General features: G+C 39.7%; 2 protein-coding genes across 4 annotated transcripts in view; one reads left to right on the plus strand and one right to left on the minus strand.

Annotated features, from left to right (window-relative positions):
* Positions 1-1,833: 1,833 nt before the first annotated feature.
* On the minus strand, positions 1,834-21,212 carry LOC136007616 (prostatic acid phosphatase-like). Of its 2 annotated transcripts, XM_065665586.1 has the most exons (11): positions 21,069-21,212; positions 19,599-19,694; positions 17,030-17,116; positions 16,249-16,401; positions 14,040-14,138; positions 12,849-12,944; positions 10,350-10,482; positions 9,083-9,165; positions 8,103-8,209; positions 7,479-7,648; positions 1,834-5,169 (listed from the first exon to the last, which is right to left on the minus strand). In XM_065665586.1, exons 1-10 carry the CDS (start codon positions 21,180-21,182, stop codon positions 7,492-7,494), a joined length of 1,125 nt encoding a protein of 374 aa, XP_065521658.1. In that variant the 5' UTR covers positions 21,183-21,212; the 3' UTR covers positions 1,834-5,169; positions 7,479-7,491. The 2 variants fall into 2 exon arrangements, with proteins under 2 accessions (XP_065521658.1, XP_065521659.1); XM_065665587.1 differs by lacking the exon at positions 14,040-14,138.
* CPNE4 (copine 4) overlaps positions 12,305-22,866 on the plus strand; it is a 289,357-nt gene continuing 278,795 nt past the window's right edge. For both annotated transcript variants that reach the window (XM_065665582.1, XM_065665585.1), the window contains exons 1-3: positions 12,305-12,535; positions 15,209-15,406; positions 16,472-17,646. The gene's annotated coding sequence lies outside the window, so the exon portion shown is untranslated. The remainder of the gene's footprint in view (positions 12,536-15,208; positions 15,407-16,471; positions 17,647-22,866) is intronic.

Here is a 22,866-nt window from a genome sequence, read left to right on the forward strand (position 1 = left end):
TGTAGACTTGATTTCGTAAGGATTTTCTGAGTAAATGAACTGCATTTTACAGAGGCCTATAGAGTTCTCTAAATGTTAGAACTTAAGATCCCCTGTGTGTTGTCCGAGTCACCCCATTACTGTTATATCAATACCTGTTTTGGGGTCTTCTCTCCAGCTCTCTGCAACAGTGTTCTCTACAGCAGGTATTTTACTGTGTACCAGAAATTCTGTCTCTAGGTACCTAAGTCCCACTAAGCCTCAAATGTTCTCTCCTCTGAGTTGTGTGAATGACCTTCTGTATCTATTTTTTCAGATGGGTGGGAACAGAAGTGAGGAGGACCACAGCTCCCAGGCTTCCCCGTCTCTCCTGTCAGTTCATGCCCAGTTTTGAGCCCTTCGTTAAACTTTCTTCCTCCACTGATGTGTCCCAGCCGTCCTTTTTGATTATAGTGATTGTGCTCCTGTAATGATTGTGCCTATGCAGAAAGTGTAAGAAAATAACTTCATGAATATATAATACTTTGCCTGGTTGAAAGCAAAAATAAGCTGATCATCTTCCTCTGCTATTCAAGACTGCCTCAAAATCAATAACGCATATCCTATTTTTTAATCTATGTCTTGCTTTAGATAGGTGGTTCCTAAGCTTTTTGGATCAAGGAATCCTTGTTGGTTCTCAGATTTGTTTCTTGTCCTTCCTAAGCCCTTACCATGAAATTCATAACTGGCTTGTTTTTACAAGATTTGTTGCTTTATTTTCTTTCTTCAGTGAGTGACTATGACCAATGAAGTCTCATTATGGAACCCTTATAGTAATTTCTCTTTAGCCTGGAACTCAATTTGCCATCCAGCATCACAGGAATTTCAAACAGGAGTGTTTGAAAATATACAACAACTACATTTTACAGAAAATCTTTGCTAACATCTCTTAAAAAATGATATTTCAACCCAAGACCAAGTATGTGACAAGTAGTTCTGCTTTTTGTGGCTTCACTCCTCCGTTCGGCATGTATACTTTGCTAATGAGATGATTATATGACAAAAAGAATGGACACCACCACATCTTAAATAAATCTCTACACATTTCAAAATGGAAGAATACCCTCATTTATGTGCCATAGTGGTGAAGACAGCATCCTGTAGGGATCCTGTAGGTAAGCTGTATGTTGGTAGCATGTATTTAATTTGGGAATTTTCTTGCTTGTCTTGATTGTTTCCATTTTTCCTGTGCATTTGGCAGATGGAAACTAGTCATATTCTGCAGTCATCAGGTCCTTATCCTTTTGGGGAAAAATTGCTTCAAAAGAAAAAGTAATTCCTAAATCAATCTAGTTACAACTGCCCAAACATTATCATGCAAGTGGCTTTAAACAATTTGAATCATGTTTATGTTAATTTGGCTTATTGGCATATATTTTAATGATGAAATTGTGGCATTAAGTAGAATTGGCTTAAACATAATTGTCCATTTTAAGTGTATGTATCTGTCTTGAAGGCTTGCTGAAGCATAGCTAGATTGGCTTTGAAGTGGACTGGTTGCAAAAGAACCCACGCTTTTATGTACACAAGGGTTACCTTAGGTAACTGCTGCTGGTGAAGCACAACCTACACACTGAAAGGGTGGAAATCGTTGCAGTCAAGGCAGCAGGATATAAACTTGGTGCTTGTGCTCATGGACCAGGCTGCTCACATGGAGAAACAGCTCCGGTTTTTTTACTGACTGAGTTTGCAGATCAGCACTTAACCTAGTTTGCAATTTATCTGCAACATTTCAGGCTTTATTTCAATTGAAAAAGGGAAAGATAATGAAAATGTTGGTTTCAGAAACCAAAGTGACACATTTTCTAAGCACCATTTCAAAGCATTTACAACAAAAGCAAACGACTGTCTTGCAGTCCTGCATTGGGGTGACTTCACCCTATGTGGGGAGTAGGAAGGGCCAAAGGAATTAATTTGTGACACAGGAAGAATTAACTTAGGCTGATGACAACACGTGAACCTGTATCTTGCACTACAGGTGAAAATGCCCTAAGGACAAAGTTTATATTCTATGGCAGGAGGGGGGAAGAAAGTGACTACTCCATGTCTTCTAAAAATTTCTTAGTTTAACCCAAATTTGTAATATTCACCTGGTTACAGGGCACTCAGAAAATTTATTTCTGGTCTTATGATTAAGATGTTTGCCTAAGAAATAAGCAGCTTAATTTGTACATCAGGGAATACGTAAGCAAAGTGAACAGCAGTGAGGAAGAGGCAGAAAGCACTATTCATCTTCATTTTCCTTCTGAAATGCTGCAGCCTGGTGGTGATTTTATTTTCTGGAAGATGTAGAGTGAGATCCTTTTGGGAAAGGAGGGATTTAACTTGTGTCTGCCACATCTCAGATGAGTCCTTAAGCACTGAGTCAAAAGAAGGAACACCTATTTGTAGTACTACTTCGATAGAATCATAGGATCAACCAGGTTGGAAAAGACCCTTGCAATCATCAAGACCAACTTTCACCCAGGGCTTCCAAGTCCATCATTGTATAACAGGAAAAATAATGAACATCATGAGCTACACCTCACCTATATTACAGCATCTATGACTATCCAGGTTACTGTACTATAGCAAGCCTTCTTTAAACCATGACTGGACAGTCTATGCATTGTTTGTGATGGGAGGGAGTTGCATTTTCATGTGCTTCTGCTTTTGCAACATGATATAAAAAACACAAATAAACACAAACCTTTTCCTTTGTATTCTAAATAATTCCAAAGCTGAACTGTAATGTGTTGGTCATTTCTTCTTTAAGAGGAACTGAAATGAAACTGTCTGTGGTTTCAAACCTACAAAAGACTATGGGACAGAGTTTTCAAATGGAGTCAGCTGGTGCAGTTTTAGGAAAACATCATTTCGACTGTTTTATTATTCATCCAGTGACATCCCCGGTTTATAGTCTTGTAAGAGCTGGGATTGATGTTTAAGACTTAATGAACACTGGTGTTTATTTTTCCTTGGAGTAAGCAAGGTATAAATGAAGTCTTCCTTTCTGTGTTTCTACAGTGACAATCCTAAGAGCAAAAAACTTCATAAAGAATGTATGTGATGGGGTGATGGGGTGTCTGTTGAATGGGGATTGGGGGAATAAAATTATTCTGAAATCTCTTAATTTGCAGATTAAATCTCAAATCTAATTTTACTCAACAGGAATCAGAACGTTCAAGGTACCTTCACTAGGACATGTGATCTGATGATGTGTAAAAATGAGGAAAACCACCTTCTATTCGTGTTCTGTGAGCTGTGGCCTTAGCTAGGATGCACTTCCATAGTTTTGAACTGCAGTGGTCCCGCTCCATGGTCACCCATAACAGACAAATCTGTAGGACAAAAGAAGGGTCTTCATGCAGAAATAGGAACAGGTTCAGAATAGAAGAAAGGATGCCTAGGAATTTGTTTCTGGCAGCCAAGTCTACATTCTTATTAGAAGCCTAATAGCAATAAAGATAAAATCTTAAATTTTCCTCTCTATTTGCTTTCTTCTATCAATTTTTATTTGTATTACTTCTTGTTACAGGAGGAGTGATAATCAGCTGCATGGGTTTGAGAAGAAGCATTTAAATGGCTTGCACTACCTGTTTTATGAGGGCTACCAGAGCTAGGAAGGCTTTCTGCTATTGTGTGAAGGTAATACAGAAAAAACAAGCTTGTTTTAATGTGTATTAAGAAGGAGCTAGAACTCATTGTCTCATGCAGTAAAACATTTTATCCTTGTTTGGATGCTATGGTAAAAGTGCTTGCATTTTAGAGGGAATAATTCATTTTTATCTATGTGTTACTATTTCTTTGCTGTGAAATCTGGCTATAGCTCTTCTGGATGAACTGTGTTTCCTATGCTGGCTTAGGAAGCACAGGATTTGTTGCTGGGTCCTGCTGAGAAGAGAAGGGTTTTACAGTGAGAATTCTGAAACTTGTGTTCTTGCTAAAGGAGGAGATCTTTTGATTCTTTTGTAGCTTATGGGATAGCAGTTATCTGCCTATGCTGTAGTTCTAAAAAGGGATATACATTTCATAGGCTTAGCTTCCATTTTAGAAGCCTGGTCCATGGAAAAGAATCTAAAATGGCAAAATTTTGAAATGACCTGAGAGCAACCAGATTGTTGGAAAAGGTCCTGTCCACTGTGAGAAAAGAAAAAGTCAGAAAGCCTAGTTCTGCAAGCAAAGAAATCTCCACTCTTTTCAGAAGTTAGTTGCACCTGATTGTTCTGATCCAGTTTTTCTCCTGCTCACATCCAGAACAGCATGGACTGACAGACTTGCCTGAAGAACAGACTTTATATGATCAGATCAGGGTATACAATCAGGGTAACACAGCAAAAGGAAGGTGTTTGAAATGCTATTTGAAACCACAAATGTTTTTTCTTTCAGAATTAACACTTGGCCTTGCTGTCTTTTTGGAAAGAGGTAAAATGGCTCAATCAACAGTGGCTCAGCCTTGTCAGATTACACAGTTGCCTGCCAGGTGTTCATGGTAGCCAGCCTGGCAGTTTATAGGTTTCTCTTAAGTCTAGAGCCATGGTCCATTCTTTCTGGAAGTCTCACCTTCCTTTTGTGTAGAGGAGGGATATTTGTGCATGCATTAGACAGAGAAAAGACATTTCTTAGCTAAGTAAACAGCCATTATCCTAATTTTTGTAGCTTCTGAGATATGTTTGTGTCAAATACTTCATTACTTCTTGAATAAAATAAAGCACAAGTACACAGGGAGGACTCCTCCTTTTGGAAGCTTCTTTTGAAGCGCTGCTTCCCTCACCAGTTCTGGAAGTTCTTGTCTCATTCTTCAGAAGAGAGCAACACTCCTTCAGAGGTATTTTCCAATTTTGCTGAAATTTAAGGCTATAGTCCTTTGTAACACTAGAAGTACAATTACATTCTTGAATTAGTCCTGCCAAAGTCCTTTTGGAATCAAGAGATGTTGAAATAGTACTCTGGTTTTGTACTGCATTTCGGTTTTACCACTTGATGAAGTGAATGTTCATGAAGGATAAGTCACCACTTTTTACAGTTTTGGTGTGTTTTCTTTTGATAGAGATTAGGAGGCTGTTTGGCATGTGATGGAAGTTAATGAGAAATGTCAGACTATTGTCACGTCACAGTGTGGGAGGAGATGTTTCATGAAGCTAACCACACTGAAGATCATGGAGGGAACACCTAGAAGTAAGACAAAAAGAAAGAATCGTTCTTAGCAAATGGCCTCATTCTCCAAAACCATGGCAAATCTGTTACTAGCACCTCAAGAAGTGCATGGCTCAGCCTAAGTTCAGAAGTGTTAACAAATTTGCTCCCATTTTGATGGAATTAGGAAAAGTCTGTTGAAATGGTGAGACAGTCCACACCAAAACCTTCCTGAGCAGCCAAAAGAGCACAGAGGGATCTCCTTACCAAATATACTGAGCTGTCTTCACTTCCTGTGTTCCACACTGTGGTCACTGTCACACGGAGAAACTTGGTTCTGATTTATACTGCCCTCAAATACTGCTACTCTCTTGTGTGACCTCTAATAGTAATGCTTTCCTAACCTCTGTATTTTCATGTACTGTGCATATAAGTCATCTGAATGAAACTTCAGCATTTTCTGGGAACAGCTCCGTTTGGGAAATGGTGTCTCCATGTAGAATAGTTATATTAGTGCAGTAACTTCACTGGATTTCATTAAGAAGAATCACATTTATGGGCTTCTATTAATCAAATGCTCTGAGGCATGTATAATCTATGCTTTAGCAAAGGACAATATTTGAGATTATTATTGACAAAGATGAAACCAGCTGAAATCAGTGATGTTGCAGCTGTGTGTGTTTTAGGTGCAACTGTGACCTGTAAACTCTGCATCCCTTTTCAGCTCAGTTCAGCTCCATGGTGTTAATGATCAGCTGTTCCAGCCCATCTGCAGTCATTGAGCATTGGCAATGCCTGGTGGTTTAGCTCTGCCAGTAGGCTGTGCTGTGCAGGCTCTGGGGCTGTGTGCCATTTCCCCAAGTGCCACTCGTGCATAGCAGAGAGTTTACAGCTTCTGCCTGCAGGAGGAGAGTTATGAGCCCCAGAACTGGGATCTGGCCCCAACAGTTACTGAAATGGAACCATTCTGAATCATGATAAAATTGGGGAAAGTGACAGATTTTGATGTCATAGAATCACAGACAGGTTTGGGTTGGAAAGGACCTAAAGATCATCCAGTTCCAACCCTCTGCCATGGGCAGGGTTGCTTCACACTAGACCATATCGCCCGAGGCAAATACTATTTGATAACTAATGAAGGCGGTTGTGAGCAGTGATGCTGGACTTGGTGTAAATTGCCTGAACACCATCTAACTTCTACTTCAGCAAAATTTGAGAATTGAAACAGTGCACAGCCCCCCTTTTTTTTTTTTACTTAAAAGGCTAAATATTTCTATCTTTATTCATGCCAAATTTTGATTATGTGATTTTTTTTTTCACTTAATTACTCTGTCAGTTAAACAGTTTGCTTTGTGAAGGAGGGGAACTGATTTCCACAAAACTTGAATTACTAAGTACCACAGTATAAACATGAAGTACTTATCATTGTCTTCCATGGCTAAATTAGTTGCTTGGCCAAAAAAAGTCATTAGAACCAACCTCCTCTTTCCCTTAAGGAATTATTTACCTTTTGCAATTAAATGTGGTCATTACTTGATAGGTTTCCTGAGAATTTGTGAGCAATAAATATAGTGAAGAAATGTATTTAGTGAATCGTTAGTTGCTCATTTTTCATTCATTCTGACTGAACTATTTCCAGTGTGTTCATGGATTGCAGACATTGAACTGGAAATGATTTGTAAGCAGGTGAGTTGGCTTGCCTGCATTCTTCTGATCACTGACATTTCAAATTCTTATTGAGATCAGTGATTCAGAAAGCCATATGGTATTTTATAACATTAGGTAGAACATTTGATCATCAAAAAAAGTGGGGACACTTTTGGAGCCTGGGGCCTGTTTGCTTTTCATCTTCCTTAAGGAATACAGAGCTACAAGAGAGAGAATGTAATTATCTACCTTCGCGTTCCCTCTTTCCACAAATGTAAATATCATCAGTGATCAAAATGGAAAGTCAGACATCCTAATATTGAGATAGAGACAACCTACCAGGGAATGTGTTAGTATGCCAATGTGTGTCTGTATATGTTTGACATTCTGGTAAGTACCAGTTGGGTATACTATTCAGTATTCATCTGTTTTGATCTCTGAATGTCTCCTACAATCAAGGGAATGCATAATGTTGTTTATCAGCTTCTATTTCACCAGAAAGTTGGGCTGGAATAGATAAATGTGTCAATGGAGTAGAAATTATGGCTGGTGGGGACAATTCTGTCTTACTGGACCTGCATATTTTTAATTTCATACCAGGCCCATATGAAAATGCTTGTTACTTCAAGTGAGCTCTTGGCAGAAGATGTAATCCTGACTTTGCATTTGGCTACATGTCCCCAAAGCGCTTAACTTACCTCTTTTTATGTCCTATATCCTACATTCTCTTGTCCAGTAGTGTACTAGGACTGGGGCGACCAACTGAGTGAATCTCTCCAGTGGACAGCGGAATTTGCAGCCAGGGAGAGTGAGGGGGTGAGGATCTCTCTGAGTATTATTCCGATAGTACATTTCTATGGTGTATTGCCTGTTCCAAAATACAGAAGGATCAAGAGTTAGGTATGCAGAGCCACTCCGACTTTCCAGGATGTAGGGGTTGTACTTTGGGACAAACTTCTAGCCAGCTTAGTTTTCTGGCTGTTAATATGTGCCATTAGTATACTCTGAAGAGATCTTTTAAACAATGGATGGTCAACAGCAATTTGCATGTCATATGCCTTCTTGGGAGAGAGTCAAGTAGTTAAAAAGGGTAGAGTAAAACCTCTCATAACTGTAATGAACTAATATATAGAGGGTTTTCAGGCTGCAGTGCTGTGATTCCGCTACTATCAATAGCTGCTAAATTGAGTCAAATTATAATAATTCCAATAAATCTATAATCTTTTCGTGCATAGTGAGCCTTGTTGTATCCAGTTCAAGTCATCTGGGGTGTTGCTTCTTAGAAAGGTGGTATGTTCTCAGTCCAGCTTGCAGATACTTGCCCATTTTTTTCCTGGTAAAGTTCAAAAAAGTGACAGGCACTGTAAGGAGGCAGTTTCCCATTGAAGACATTGAGTGCCATCTGTAAGGCAGCAATGGTGGCTGCATGCTGTAAATAGAAGAAACCTTTTATTAAAGGCCTATCGAAAGTGATTGCATGTACCTGTTATCTAACAATATGTCCAGCACATTATCTGTTATCTGGCCACTTTACATTGCTGATGGGGCCTCATTAATACTTGCCCTCTGCCCTCTGCAACATTAAGCAGTTCTGTGGTGGCTGTACGAACTGAGATGCTACATGTGTGAAATATACATATCTCTAAATGTCAAAGAAGTCTTAGTCACTTGTACTTCTTATTGAGGTTAGTAGGAGCTATTAAAACTTCTAAAAAGAACTAGTGGCTTTGCATATTATATAAAGAGTATTTTAGATCAGATTAGTTAGCTCTTTGGCTGATACACACCTGATAGGTCATAATCTAACTGCTGTTTATAAATGGGAGCTTTTTACCAAGAGCAACCCAACAATTTCGTTCTCCAGTGACAGCGTTTGCACATTCTAAACAAAACAGTTGAGTAGCTGCCTTCATAAGACCTTCTAAAATAACTAACTTGAACTTCATTTCTCTTGTCTGAAAAAGATGCAGGAAGCAGGAGGTTTGTTTCTAAAGTATCTTTGTGATAGAATTTCAGTAAAATAAGGCATGGTTCAACAAAACATGAGTCATGTTTTTTTCCAGTTCTCTGCTTGATCAAAACAGTATTACAATGAAACAAGCCGTGACATCAAGTGAAAAATGGAATGCTGCAGGTTTCAAAGTAGGATCTGTTCATTACAGAGTGAAAATAATCCAATTATATTGAAGGTTAACCAAATAAAAAGTGCTTGTAGCGGTATTTCATGAAGGAAATAAAATTTCATGGCTTTCACTGCGTTTAACTGCAGAAAAAGAGCATAAAAGAAACAGAAAGGACTCACCGCAGAATACATAACCATTTTTTGCTGGTGTGAAGGCCTTCTAGCGTCTGAGATATGCTTTAGAATATTTTTTAACAGAATACCTGAAACAAAATGTGGAAGCAGTGAAAATGAGAGGAATGCTCGTGATAACATCTGTATCACTTGTTGCTGGTTTAGCACAGTCCGTCTTTAAACGCACCAGATTTATTCAATTGTCTTTACAGGTAATTTGTGCCTTGGTTAATTCTGATAACTATCTTTTATATGAACAAGAGGCCTATTTTACTTCTATGTCAAATGTTTTGGGGACCCGGAATAGCCTCAACAGCTTCAAACAGTGAATTCAAAGCTGCTATGTGCCAGCAGAACAGTGCAAGAAGAGCACGGTAATGAATCATTCTACCCTCTTTTGTGTGTAACTCCATGGGCTTCATGATTTCCAGAGAAAGAGCATATCCATTGGACTCTGGGCCTTCTTGAATTATGTGGTTGTCTGTGTTTTGTTAAAGTTAACTACTGAAAGTATGAATTGAAGCAATGGCTGTGCTAGTATGTTAGCATAAGGTTGGAATCTTGACAAATTAAAATCCTAAAATGAGAACTGCCCATGCTAGCAGAATAAGACACGTGTTGTCTTCAGCTACTGGCGCATTTTTTAACAGCAGTTGTTAGTAAAGCAAGAGCAGAGGTTTGAACTTTGTACTCGGTTTTGTAAGTTGGAGCTCCAAAAAAGCAAATAAATTGATCCGTGCTTCCTGACTGTACAGTGTCCATATGAAACAAAACCAAGTAACAGTGAATGAGTGGAGGAGAATGAGTGATTAGAGAGGGTATAAACTATTCTAAATTTCAGCTACAATTTGCTGAGCAGTTTAGAAGCAGTTAAGTAATCTCATTTTAGTACTTTCAGTAATGGAATATGAAGACAATTAGGCAACAGAAGTTACATCCTAGAGATTATACAAGTAATTCTTAAGTAAGTTAAGCTTGGTGGCTTACATTAAATTCAGACTTCATTCAGTTCAGCAAGAACCTGCATATTACTTTGGATTTCTTATACACTGTGATCAATACGATATCTCCTTTATAATGTTGCATTAAGACATTCATGATTCATATCCTCACCACCTCTCTTCCCATTACTCAAAATCTTTCTGTGCTGATCACCAATATCCACATCGTGGCATCTTTTGCAGCTTTACTACAGAACTGGTGTCAATGTTTATTATACATCCTTCTTTTCCATTCTATTCTAGGTTTTAAATGGGGTAAGAATACGGCTTACCTCCCTGCAAACGTGATTTCTGTATTTGTTTGTGGAACCCAAATTCCGCGTGCAACAACAATTCTGAGAGCTTTGTTAGCTTGGTCCTGACACCATGAGTAGCCCAAACAGGTACAGTGTAATTGTTAATATCCTATAGTGAAGAGAGAAAACATGGTGATTTTCTTATTGATTCCTGCTGCTAACTGTTGTTTGTTCTGGTACAAAATGCTTGTCAGAGTAAATTCTGAGTATTTCAGTCATGTAACATTTAATAATAACTGTATTTTGCATTTAGACAGCTGTAGAATTACTATTTATGGCATCGTGCTGCTGAAAACAACTTTGACGGGCAGTGTTCAACAACAAGAGGAAAAATAATAGTAAAGAGCATGCAAAAAACAACTGGCATTATTTATGCCAATTGCTAATGCAGTTGTCTAGTGCAAAAAAAATCACTTGGTGACTCTTTCAGCCATCTACTGGGATATATCCTGAGATGCTTACTGAATCAAATCCTATATACATGCCAGAATTTTAAGGGCTGGCAGTTGAGATCCAGAAATGAATTAGGAATATGTATAGATATAATTCAGGTGTACTGGAATATGAGGTATATGCATAGGGATTAGCTAGATAGATGGAATTCATACCTACTCATGCCAGCTCTGTTGGATATTGCTGTAGTCCTCAGGCTAAAGTGGGATGGATTAGTCTTTCCTTGGGGATGCAGCCCAAGATACATTAATGGTCACAACTGCAAGGGGGAAAGGTACACCCAGCTCTCCTGGTTTCACTTAGACCCTGGATTCCTGTTTAAGAAAGGTTGGTATCTCTCCTTTAATGTGAGGTAACCATTGGACTGATCTCACCAAAGGGAGTGTTCTTGTAACAATGACTTCTAAGGAAAATGCCAACTACTTGAAGGATTTGTTTAAACAAGTGAAACAATAGAAAATGTTTGGTTAAACAAGCTCAGGTCACAATGTCTCACTTTCTCCTTTAACAAATGTGATTTGTGTGCTGTGACTTGCTATTGGAGACAGTGCTGTAGGCACACAGGCACCTCAGTCTCCAAGTTACCTGAAAGTCAGATGACACTTGGCCAAAAGTAACAAATACAGAGAGATGCATGCTCCTGTAGTTTCATGAGTTGTGTTTAAAAGTCTATGTAAGAAAGCTCTTCTTGTATGCTTGAAAGGGTGAGAGTGACCTTTCTGGCAGCTGTCTTAACCAATACCCACAGTCTTCACTGAGTAGTATGAAAGACCAAAGCTCATCAAATTTAACACTAGAAGGAAAAAACCCCAGTTAATTGGTTTTGTCTTCCAGCATTTAGCTGGATCCCTCATGACAGCTGTGGATTTTGCACATTTCTCTGGTGATGCAGGTTTCTCAGTATGACATAACAATTGAAATAAAACATTGTGGTCCTGAGCTATCCGGCATGTAAAAAACATGGAAGGGTGATCTCACTGAAATTAGTGAGATGTCCCAACGTGTTAATGTTTCATTTAACTTAAGGCCCTGGCTAACATTCTGTTCAAGACTGCTTTGACCAAAGCTGGACCTTTGCAGAAACTGCAGGGCAAAAGGTAAACTCATTATGATCACACCAGAGTATTTCATGTTGCTTGTGAAATCCACCTTAAAACTGCCTTAGTTTTCTAGGGGATATCCCAGTACTGATGACCAACTAATCATTAATATTTAAATGTTAAAAGAATTATGCATGAAAGCGTTTGTAATGAAAGCTGCCTGCAACAATAACTTCTTAACAAAAGACGCTGCTATTTTCACTTGCTCCACCTGAGATAAATCTACACTTTGAAGTGATAGGAAGTGGGACTTGTTACATTAAGGGCACTCAGGTTTTTTTCAATCCCAGTCAGAGGTACCAGACTGTGGGACCCAGATACCCATAACAGTTGGCCTCCACAGCACCCTGTTTGTTAAATCCATGCTTCTGTATGATGTGCCTGGTTCCTTTGCTTAGAAAAGGCTCCAAACTTTCACAAACAATTGTTTGTGTCATTTCAATGTCTGCTTAATTCCTGAGCACTCCTGTCTGTATGCAAAGGATGACTTCTCTTACCTATGCAATTTCTTTGCGGAAGCATGCTTGTTTTGTTCCTGTGTTCCATATTTTATTCGTGTGGACCTCTGTGATGGGCTTTGGAGGAGAAGCAAAACCATTTTATCTTAAGGTATGCTTTTCCCTAATTCTTCATATGTAGTCATTGACAGGATCTTGAATTTGATAGGCTATCAGTTTGTGTTCCTTATAGTGGTGGACAACCCAGAGCAGCCTCACACAGTCATAATGTCTTTACAGGATTATCAGTTGGAAGTTTGATGTTAGGTGAGGGTTTCTGAAGAAGCTGTGGTTTGAAAAGTTTGGAAGCACAGACCTCCCCTCTATTGATGTCAGTACAATAGAATGAAGAGCTAAAAAAGCCCAGTTTTGAGGGAGCACAAGGATATCTACTGAACCTTGGGAATTCTCTTTATATTATTTACCTCATGTTGTAAAGTGTCAGAGAGCTTCCAAATTCTTTCAGTGTTCAACTTCTTCAATGGGTATCCTGTATGAGTGGCTAAAAACTTCAGAAATGGCTGGAATACAATAAAGCAAACTTGTAGTACACAGGTTTTCTTTACATCATTTCCACACACTGCCGTACTAGTACACAGTAATTTTTAGAAACAAGATAGACTTCACACTTAAGCAATGAGCCATTATCTATTGGTGAGAGAATTTGGCGTGTCCTTCTAGACAAGCTTGGTTATCTGAGTTCAGATTTGAAGTATGGTGGTGGCTTATGCTTGGTGGAAATGTTTGGAAGAGGGTAGAATAGAAGGGATACAGATATCTGAGGAAGTCTGGCATAAATCCAGAAAGTGCTTAGAGGAAGTGTGATACAGAGAATTATGATGCTGTTTGTATTCAGCAGAAGGGAGATATAATGTAAGTTTCATAAAACTGGGAATTGTGATTCATTTGCATACAAGACCCAGATGCGGAGCACAGAGAGATGGCTGAGGTCAGTGGTTAAAGATTATACAAAATTGGGTGAGTTTGATAGTGTCATTTTGAATAAACTCATGACGAAGTTTACAGCAGGCTAGACAAGTGATTACATACTCATGATGAAGATTCTGATGGTGGAGGAAGAAAGGAAAGGGATACCTTACAGAGGCAAGAACAAAACGTGAGAACCTGAGTGAAGACTTTGCACGTGAAACATGAACAGGTACTTGAGGAGAGCACTGAGGCTGTTACAGAAAACCCGGAGAATTGAGCTATGAGCGTTTTGTGGTGAAAGAAGAATCTGAACAAACAGAGTTATAGAGACAGAGATGTCAGAGGAGTTGCTTTACTTTGGAGTAAACAGAGCGAGGTATTGGCACTGATTTGATCAGAGTTTTTGTTTTGTCTGCTCTCCTGGAAGGTACATGGACTGTTTTGTTGCAAGGTAGTCAATAATTTCTCCTTGCCATGACTTGCAATTTTAAACTGATGAGAAGAGCCCAGTCCAGATGGATCTAGAATGTTGTAATGGGGTTTTGGGTATGTCGTCTGCACTGACTGTGAAGATTAGAGATCTAGAAGGAGCACTTACTGACTGCCATTGTTTAAACCTACCTGTTAGACAATGTTGAGAGAAGTGGTACGTTTGAATTAGGTTTCCAAAACTGAAAATACTTTACCCTGTACTGCTTGAGTTGCCTTTGGAAATCCCTTGTTGCAAAGGTTTCTCTCAGAAGCTTGTTGTATTTTGGACAGTGTGAGAAAGGGAAGTATAGCAACTGAAACAAAAATTGCAGAACACTAGTTAGGCAAGGTGCTTCTTGTTCTGCAATTCAGTGTGCCCTTGCAGGGTTGTTGTTATGATTGGCTGCACTAGTTGAGACAAGCTGAAAAATAATTTGGGAATGTCGTTTTCAAGGATATTCATCTTGAGGACTGTAAGAGTCATACTGATGACTACTTACAAAATAAGCTTTAAATGTTCAGAGGAGTAACAGCTGCAGTAGTTCAAAGTTAAAGGGTTCATTTACACAAGATGACATTTGTTCCTTGACAGAACGCTAACACAAGCCCTCGTGAACTGCTTTGTGCTTGGCTTCCCCAGGGATGATTTCACCCATTGTATTCCATCCTCATTTAAACACATCATCACCTTTTAGTAACAAATTACCCAGCAGCAGCTGGACTGCAGTAGGAGTCTTTGTGCATACTCAGCTGTGTTTAGTGGCCTTACCACAGCTTCATTTAGTTCAGCTAAATTGTGGAAACTTGTGAAGTTTCTATAACTCAGTTTTGTCTTTCTTTAATTCAGGACATATGAAGGTTAAAGGTTACATGCAACTGGGATTACTTCAGACTTTGTTAATTCATTTATCTCAGCTAAACTAAGTTTATTCTTGTTTGAAGCTTTTAGTGTTGCAATTTAAACAAAAGTTAAAACAAAATTTGACACTGAGACACTCTCACTGTTTTTCTATAATATGCTTTTTGCCTTTTTCCAGTAATAAAGTTCTATATAGTTCCACAGTTAAAAGAACTTCAGAAAGAACTTGAGAGCCCTGAGGGGATAATTGGCTTGGAAAGCTTCCCAGCAGTTCCTCAGTCTTGTTAGAAATAGAATTTACCTATTCCAGAAAGTAGGAAATTATTTCTGAATTATACCCAGAGGTTCATGGACAGGCATGACTATGAATCAATGCTAGGTAGTTGTTTTGGATAGCAGGATATATGTGGTCTCAAACTTAGCCTGTGTAAGTAGTTAAGATGAATAGAGTTGAACGAAGTGTGAAAAACATGTATGTATTCATGACTTTATGATTTGTTTGAATAAACTTACTTGCTCTCCTAGATGTGACTGAGGTGCAGCACCTGTTTGCTGAGTTTGCTAGAGGTATTGATATTGGCCACGTGTATGCTGGAGTGTTTGCTAGGGTACCACTATCTGTACCAGTGTCAGAAGGAGCTCCTGACGCTATGCCAGATGTGTGCATGAACAGGAAGACATGTGTCTCCATATCCTCTGTCTTCATTCTTTCATCACCCCAAGGTGAGAACCATTGCTTCATGGCCTATTTAAAATGATTCACTTATCATCACAGCTGAGTTAGCTAGACTTGTAAGCCCACACAATATGTCTTGGATCACATGTGCAAACCTTCTCTCTCTAACTGTGACTTACTCTGTACACTGCTCATCTTTCCTAGCTTTTTACCATGGGTTTTCCACAAATGGGAAACTCCACCTCCACTCAGCTGCCCAGCTTTCCACTGTAGGTCAAGTGTATGCAGGTCACAGAGCTGCTATCCACACAGTTCCTTATAGCTCCAAGGTGAGGAGCTGAGGAAGAGAGATGAATAAATACATTGCCCTGTGAACTTAAGCTCTTAAAGCTCCGAGTCCTCCTTCCTTTTCCCTTTTTCTTTTTCTACCAGCCTGCAAAGTGCAGGCACTGACCTTCAAAGTGCGTGAAAAACAGTCCTCTGAGTCAATTCTCACAGCAGTGAGAGTCCCCGAATAATGGTTTTGTCTTTTCGTGGTTGACTGTGGATTAAGACATGTTGAAGCACTAGTGAGGACAATGCTTCTGTTCTCCCACAAAGAAAGTCATGTTTGTGATAAATCTACTTCTGTCAGTGTTTACTCACATTATAGGTTAATTCTTTTTCTCTGTACCTAGGACTTCTGCTTGTCTTCATTCTATGTTAACTCCAGGTCTCTGTAGAAACTCTCGGTATTTCTGCTCAGCTTATTTGGCCTTTCTGCACAATGCCTGTAACGTTATGTACTTTTCATTGCCTTTACCATGCCCATTGTCCTGCCCCTTCAGCTCATATCCTAGGCATTTTACTAATGATTAAAGGCAAGCAAATACCCCTGGTTTATACTCACCCTATCGTGTGACAGTGGCACTGTGTGAACTGGAATCGGCTGCCAAAGGATTCCAGGGTTCCAAATCTGGTCCTGTGTTGGTGGGTACAGCCCGGCAAGACTTGCCTGAGCACTCGTAAGTGTGTAATCACAATCAGTGCTTTGAACATAAATCTGAAACAGGAAAAAATAATAAAAGTAGTTGAAGGTAATTTCTCCTGTTTTGTTTTTTTTCTCTTGGTAGGAAAGGAGGGGACAGGTACTACACTGAGGAAGCTGTCATTAAATTGGAGTCGAGTGAAAGGAACGATGAGAAAGAAGGAGGGAGAAAGAGTGAAGCTGGAACGAGGCCTTGGAATAAAATCTTGTTGGACAAGGGACCTGCAACATGGTAGCATTTCCCTTAGAAGTCCTAGCGAAAAGCAGTAGGACTAACTCCATTTGAACATGTAGGCTTTGGCACAATGTATATGCACTGGACCACTGGACCCTAAATGAAAACTAAGCTGTATCTGTACTCCATATGGAAGTATAGCATTGGAGATATCCAATATCCTCAGTGCCAGGCAACACTGAGGCATCTGAACCTGATATATGGCCTAAAAAGCTTTCACATGGTGTTTTTCAGTTAACCATCATCACGAATGAAAGTTGAGCCACAGTTTCAGAAATACTTTGAAATGACACTGGATTCAATGGGTATTACGTTTTCTTGACCACCACCAGCTTCAGACTCTCATGCGTTAAGGAAGTTCCATTAATATCCATAAAAAACAGCCTTCCTCCCAGATACAGTACTTGCCTCACACTGCTTGTACACAACACTCAGGAAATAAGAGTATCTCCTCCGCATGTACTGGCCAAGCTCGTACTGTTGCTGTATGCCAAGCTGTGGAAGTAACAAAATAGTGTAAGAGGCTCCAGAAGTGTGTTATGCATCTTCTTCTACAACCACAAATTGAGATGATATTTCATATTATTCTGATGGAGACCTTTTTCCTTTCTAAAGTGAAGGAGGACAGAAGACAGGTGAAAAAAGCAGTGAAGTTGCTGTGTCTGCAGCATCAGATAATGTCAGATATGCCTTCCTGATGCAGCTTTGCATTTTGCTCTGTGGAAGGCATGCTTACCCAAACTAGTAAGACTGGCTGAGGGGCAGGGGGACTTAACACAGGCTTATAGATGTCTCAACACTGTCTGCATAGTGTCTGCTCTATTGCTGGCTCACAGCTGATTACATGGGAGTGGAGCCAGAGCAACCACCTGTCCATGAAGATGTGTCCAGGATGTGAATCACAGAAAGTATCGCCAGCAGTTCCCTATGGAGGCTACAGCTGTAGCTTGAACAAGATCTTATTTCTCAAGAAGACTGAAAATCTTAAATAGAAGACTTCAAGAAAAAGCCCTCCAAGCCTTCTGGTATTTTGTGCAATGGTTAATTATATCAACAGTCTAAAATATTTGATTCTTGTTTCTTGCATAGCTATGTCCCTATCTTTAAGCCTCTGGATCCTGTTAGGCTTTGGAATGACATATTCTATACCATCACAGATCTTATTCCTAATAAGATGAAATCTAGTCACTTAATCTTTGTGTTGTACTAAATAGATGACAGGTCTCTACTCTCATAGGAAAATGGGGTGTCCAGCTTCAGCATTTTAGTAGCTCTTTGCTGAACATTTTCCAACTTAGCAACATAATTTTGTAAAAACGTGACATGAAAATCACATACAATAACCCTGTAATGGCCTCAGTATTGTCATCTTTTTACTTGTACTTAGTTTCCTGACCTAAAATGAAACGTATCCAACTCTGCTGAAATAATTATTACTCTGCACTGGAATCTCAAGTACAGTGATTACTCATTGCTTCCTGAAGTCCTTTTCTAAGTCATAGGATCATAGGATAGTTCAGGTTGAAAGTGACCTCAGGAAGTCTCTAGTCCAACCTCCTGTTCAGAGTCAGCTCTGAGGTCAGAATAAGTTACTCAGGGCTTTATCCAGAGTGTCAGACATGGCCCACAGTGTATGTGCTCACCTCTTTCTGTTGCTGGAATTGTGCATCCATTTTCCTAGGGCATATGCTTGGCCTAGGTTTCTGCCCCAACTTGCCTTATATGTGCGTTGTTGGATCCTGACACCTGTATACTGAAACCTTCCATGCCCTGGAGTAAGCTGGCATGTAGTGCTGAACTTGCATAGTGTGTCTGTGGAATGATTGAGTCACAGCTGAATTAGGGCACAAGAAGCTGGTCTGTTACTCCTGTTTCTTCATGGGAGGTGATGAGAGGAAACAGGCCTGTCCTTGCACTGAAGATCAGTTTGGCCTCCTAAGAACGCTGATGAAGAGGAACCCCTCATGCAGTTTGTTCTGTTTGGGTTTGTTGGAGACCTGGCAAATGACTAGTTCCCCTAGGAGAGAGAAACATGAGCCATTGTGCTGGACATAAGGTGTGTGAGTGAACTTATTCTAGAGCAGCCTGAGACACACACCTCACAGTCTGCCTGCACATGCATAATATCCATTTATCTGGTTCATCCAGACTTATGGCACTTCTTCAGCTAGACTGCCTGGTTCTCAGAATCCTAGGCAAATAACTAGTGGATTTTTCCATCCAAATAACATATCTTGGGGGAAGAAGTAACGAAGCACAGACACAGTGAGTGCTGCTGGTGGGAGTGAGCTGAAGTAGGGTTCAGAGCATGTAGTGCCCACATATTCTCTTACAGTCTGATAGTACAGGAGTTCACCCTTGGCTCCATTCACAAGAGGAGGCAGTTAATAACAATTAATGCAAAGACACAGTTTCTTTAGTTGGACTCTGGAGTTGCTTTTGCTGCTGCTAGTTACTACCATCTGCTGATGCTTGTGTGCGAGCTCAGCTCTGCTGTATTCCACCACTAAAATAGCTGAGCCCTAAAGCTTTCAACTTCCCCTGGCATAACATGAGAGAAGATTCAACTATTACTGATCTTAGTAGTTCATGAGCTAGGAAGTGCTTAGGAGGGACTGAGGGTGGTTTATGAGCACTTCCACCACCTTATCCTACTGATAGTTTAAAGCTTTGTGTTTGGCCTCAGGTGAGCTGTGATGGTCACCAGTGCCTGGCTCCTTCCCGAAGACCCTAGTCTGCAATAAAACAGGTCAACACATGTTGCTCTTGGACCAGAACAGGCTGACTCAATGCCATTTAAAATCAGTGACTGCTCATAGCTGTAGCCTCTTAGTAAGTTCTTTGGCTGTCCTTTTGAAGACCTGTATATGGCAATTTAATATGGGCTTTATCCAAGTGAAAATGAAATTCCAAGAACCAAGTATCAACAGACCACATTCCAATAGTTCAGTGTATTGGCCCAGGTAAGCAAACGCACCTTGGTAAGCTGTCCATATCCTTGCTGCCTTCCAGTTTCTTTGTGCTTATCAGTTGGAAAAATCTCCTCTGGGGTATGATCACCATGGCGAAATACCTGGAAAAACAAGTGGAATTCCCTTTGCTTTAATGGGATATAATTAGTGCAGTCACAAGGAATGCAATAGACAGTGAGTACTGTATCTGATAGATGCTAATTATATTCATGGTGCTTTTCTTGGGTCTGGATAGCTATAATACCTGTTTGATTTAGTTAGACAAATGTAACTCTTTTCTTCCTACCATTTGAAAAGCAATTAGCTCAACTTTTTTCTTTTTGCATGTTAGAAAACATGCCTATAAAACCCCCATGATATATCTTAATATATTGCATATATATTTATATTTTGCATATAAACCCCATGATATATCTTAAGATATTTTAAATATATTTTAGATATTTTGGGAGCTATAGGCCAAAACATTAAATAAACACGAAACAAACAGAAGCATGTAAGTAATTTTCCAGAAATAAGTTGCTAGAACTAACTGGGAATTCCTAAGGAAAACCACCCAGCTACTTCTCTAGGTACAGTTTCTGTGGCTGACTGCTGTGAAACACTCTCTGGTCAGAAATTAGCCTTAAAAAGCTACTTGTTGACTTTTTCGTCATTCAGAGGTGATAAAAGTGTCATCTAATCTAAATAACAGACTAAACTGTTAGTCTGAAAACATTGAACCTGTTCTGCAATTTAACCTCAGATAAAGATCAGTCTATAAAGATACTTGGAGATTTTTCATTCCTGTACCGAATCCTTGCCTTGCCCAGCAGAATTCCTGTAGGTACATGGATTATCATCTTAAAATCTTACCACTAGATGTTTTTGGTTTTTTTTTAACTTCTTAATCCATGTAGAAAGAACTAAAATGGAAACCTGCAGCACAGAGGGTATGGAAGTGATTTGCAAGCTGGTGTGACATTCAGAACAAGAATCAGGCTTCCTGCAAACAAATGGTACAGCATAATCATTGCAAGCAGCATTAGTTTGCCAGCACTGGCTCTGTGTTGTTCATTCGGTGCCATTGTGCACTTGTTTGGGTTTCATAGAGTGAAAGTTGGTTTGCATGGTAATCCATTGAAACCACTGGAAAAGTGGAAACTCTTCCAAGGCAATGAGGGGGTTTGCACAGTTGATATTTAGTTATGAAATCCTCTTGTGCAACTTAAAAAGGAATCCTGTATGATTCCTCTCTCAGTGCTATTAAAACAAGCATTATTTGTCAATCCAGAAAATCAAGTTCATGCAGGACTGCACAAAGGAGACAAAATGACAGAATCTGATTGAAAATTGAGGATTTTGTTTGTACAGTGCAGTAGTGAATTTTGAATATGCAGGAGACAAATACTCAGAAAGCCCCCCCAGGGGTACAAGAAGAGCAGGAAGTGACAGGTTTTGAAGAAATTCTCTTCGCCCGTGAGCTATCTACTTACTACAGACACAAACTTCAGTTTTCTTTTAGCTGTCGTTTGGTGAAGAAAGATGCAGAAAAGGCAGAACATGAAACACAGACTCCAGATTCCACACACCAGCTGCCTTGCTCTCATCCTGATGGTAGCTTTCAGCTACTTTGCACACTAAGGTCCCTGGATGTGGTGATGCAGTAGGTATGCAGCTAAGAGGGGAGGAGTCAGTTGTGCTCAGTGAAGTCTGAAAGTGGGCTGTGAGCTTCCCTTCTCTCTTTTTTCCATTCTTGGGTTAGTGCTTTTCAGGGAATTTGTGAAATGAAAAGTGCATTTTGCAATTGTGTTCCATTTCTGTGTCCCTTGTATAGCATGACATGGCATCTCTGAGCCCTCTAACTCCTGCCCCTTGCACTTGCAAGGCAGGTGAACATAAAGAACTAGAAGTTGCCTTCTACTGTTTAAGCTAGGATTTAGGATGGGTCAGTCAGCCTTTCCAAAAGTGAAAATGCTGCAGATATGCTGTCTCTTGCTGTACGCAGAACTAGTAAACCATCCTCCTTCCTAGTGCCAGCAGTCTTCTCTGAACACATTGTGCTAGAAAGCTAGAAGGAGCAGTGCTGACAAGTCTTTTTTTATAAAGGGTCTCTGGATTTTTCCTGGGATTTGCTGTGGTCTGTAGAAAGAATAAACAGCAGAATGTTTTGTTGCACAGGAGCAGGGTTAAGCCTAAAGTCAGGGCAGGAAAATAAAGGTACATGGATGAAATTGATTGACTATGTCTCTAGTGGCAAAGTGTTTTCTAGAACTATCCCTCAGAATTTCATAGTTAGGTACATGTTGTAGTTTTATCATGTCTCTTGCTGCAAGCATTGTTACTGAATGCACAAATCAAGAGTTCTTTCTGCCATTTTCTTGGTATACCTTAAGTGAAGAAAAAGGTCTAGCTCAGAAGGTGTTGCAGGAGACAGAATTGATGTTACAAGCTTATTGGTCTATGTTCAGTCACATTCATGTGTTAATGAAAGCCCTGTTAGTATGTAAAAATTGAGGATGATTCTTAGTGATCAAAAGCTCTCTGTTTCAGAATTTAGAAGCAATGACTGAAAAAGAAAAGGCATGTTGCTACCCAACAAGGTTATACAATCACAAGAGAGATCAAGCACAAATAACAAACCTTCTCTTCATAATTATTACATATAGGCTTCTCTAGAGGGATCACTTCTCTTCCCCAAAGTAACAATGCCAGCTCTTTCACATCTGTCAGAGCTAAAGAGATTCCTCTATGAAAGATTCAGAGGTCAGACGTTGCTGGTGCGAGATGGTGCATCTGTCATTTCTGCTTTTGTGCCTGACAAGTCTAACACACTCATGCAGAAATAGAAAGATATGGGGAGCTGCCCACATTTATAGAGAAAGAAATTAAAAACCGAGGGACCTGGGGGAGATATGAGTCAACTGATTAAAGCTATTCACACCCAGTACGTTCTCCTGCCTCCACTGGCTGTCATACTTCAAAAACCTCTTTGAAGAGACTATGGTGTTGTGCTGTTTCTACAGGACGTGACACCAGATGCCACTCCTAAAAGACACTGTTCTGCAAGGCAAAGTTTTTAATGAGACCAACTTGTATGGCTGAGGGAAAAGAAGTGATTTCTCAGAATGACAAGGCCCCATTTGGGTTCTTCTGGTACTGTAGATATGTCTAGCAGGGACAGCAGATTTACAACATGAGCTGAAAGGTTTAACTTGATGCTTTTCAAGCAGCCACTGCCTAAACCTTTCTGTGAGATTTCTTTAACAAGAAAGGTGAAATTACTCTTACTTT

Source organism: Lathamus discolor, chromosome 2, assembly GCF_037157495.1.
Source record: "Lathamus discolor isolate bLatDis1 chromosome 2, bLatDis1.hap1, whole genome shotgun sequence".
Classification (NCBI taxonomy): Eukaryota; Metazoa; Chordata; class Aves; order Psittaciformes; family Psittacidae; genus Lathamus; species Lathamus discolor.

Coding starts and splice junctions, on each gene's coding strand:
- LOC136007616 (XM_065665586.1), bottom strand. CDS start 21,182: ATGAGAGCAAGGCAGCTGGTGTGTGGAATCTGGAGTCTGTGTTTCATG. Junction 8,210..9,082: donor AAATGGTTATGTATTCTGCG/GTGAGTCCTTTC, acceptor TTCTATTTACAG/CATGCAGCCACCATTGCTGC. Junction 7,649..8,102: donor CTTTACCAGGAAAAAAATGG/GCAAGTATCTGC, acceptor ATTTTGGAACAG/GCAATACACCATAGAAATGT.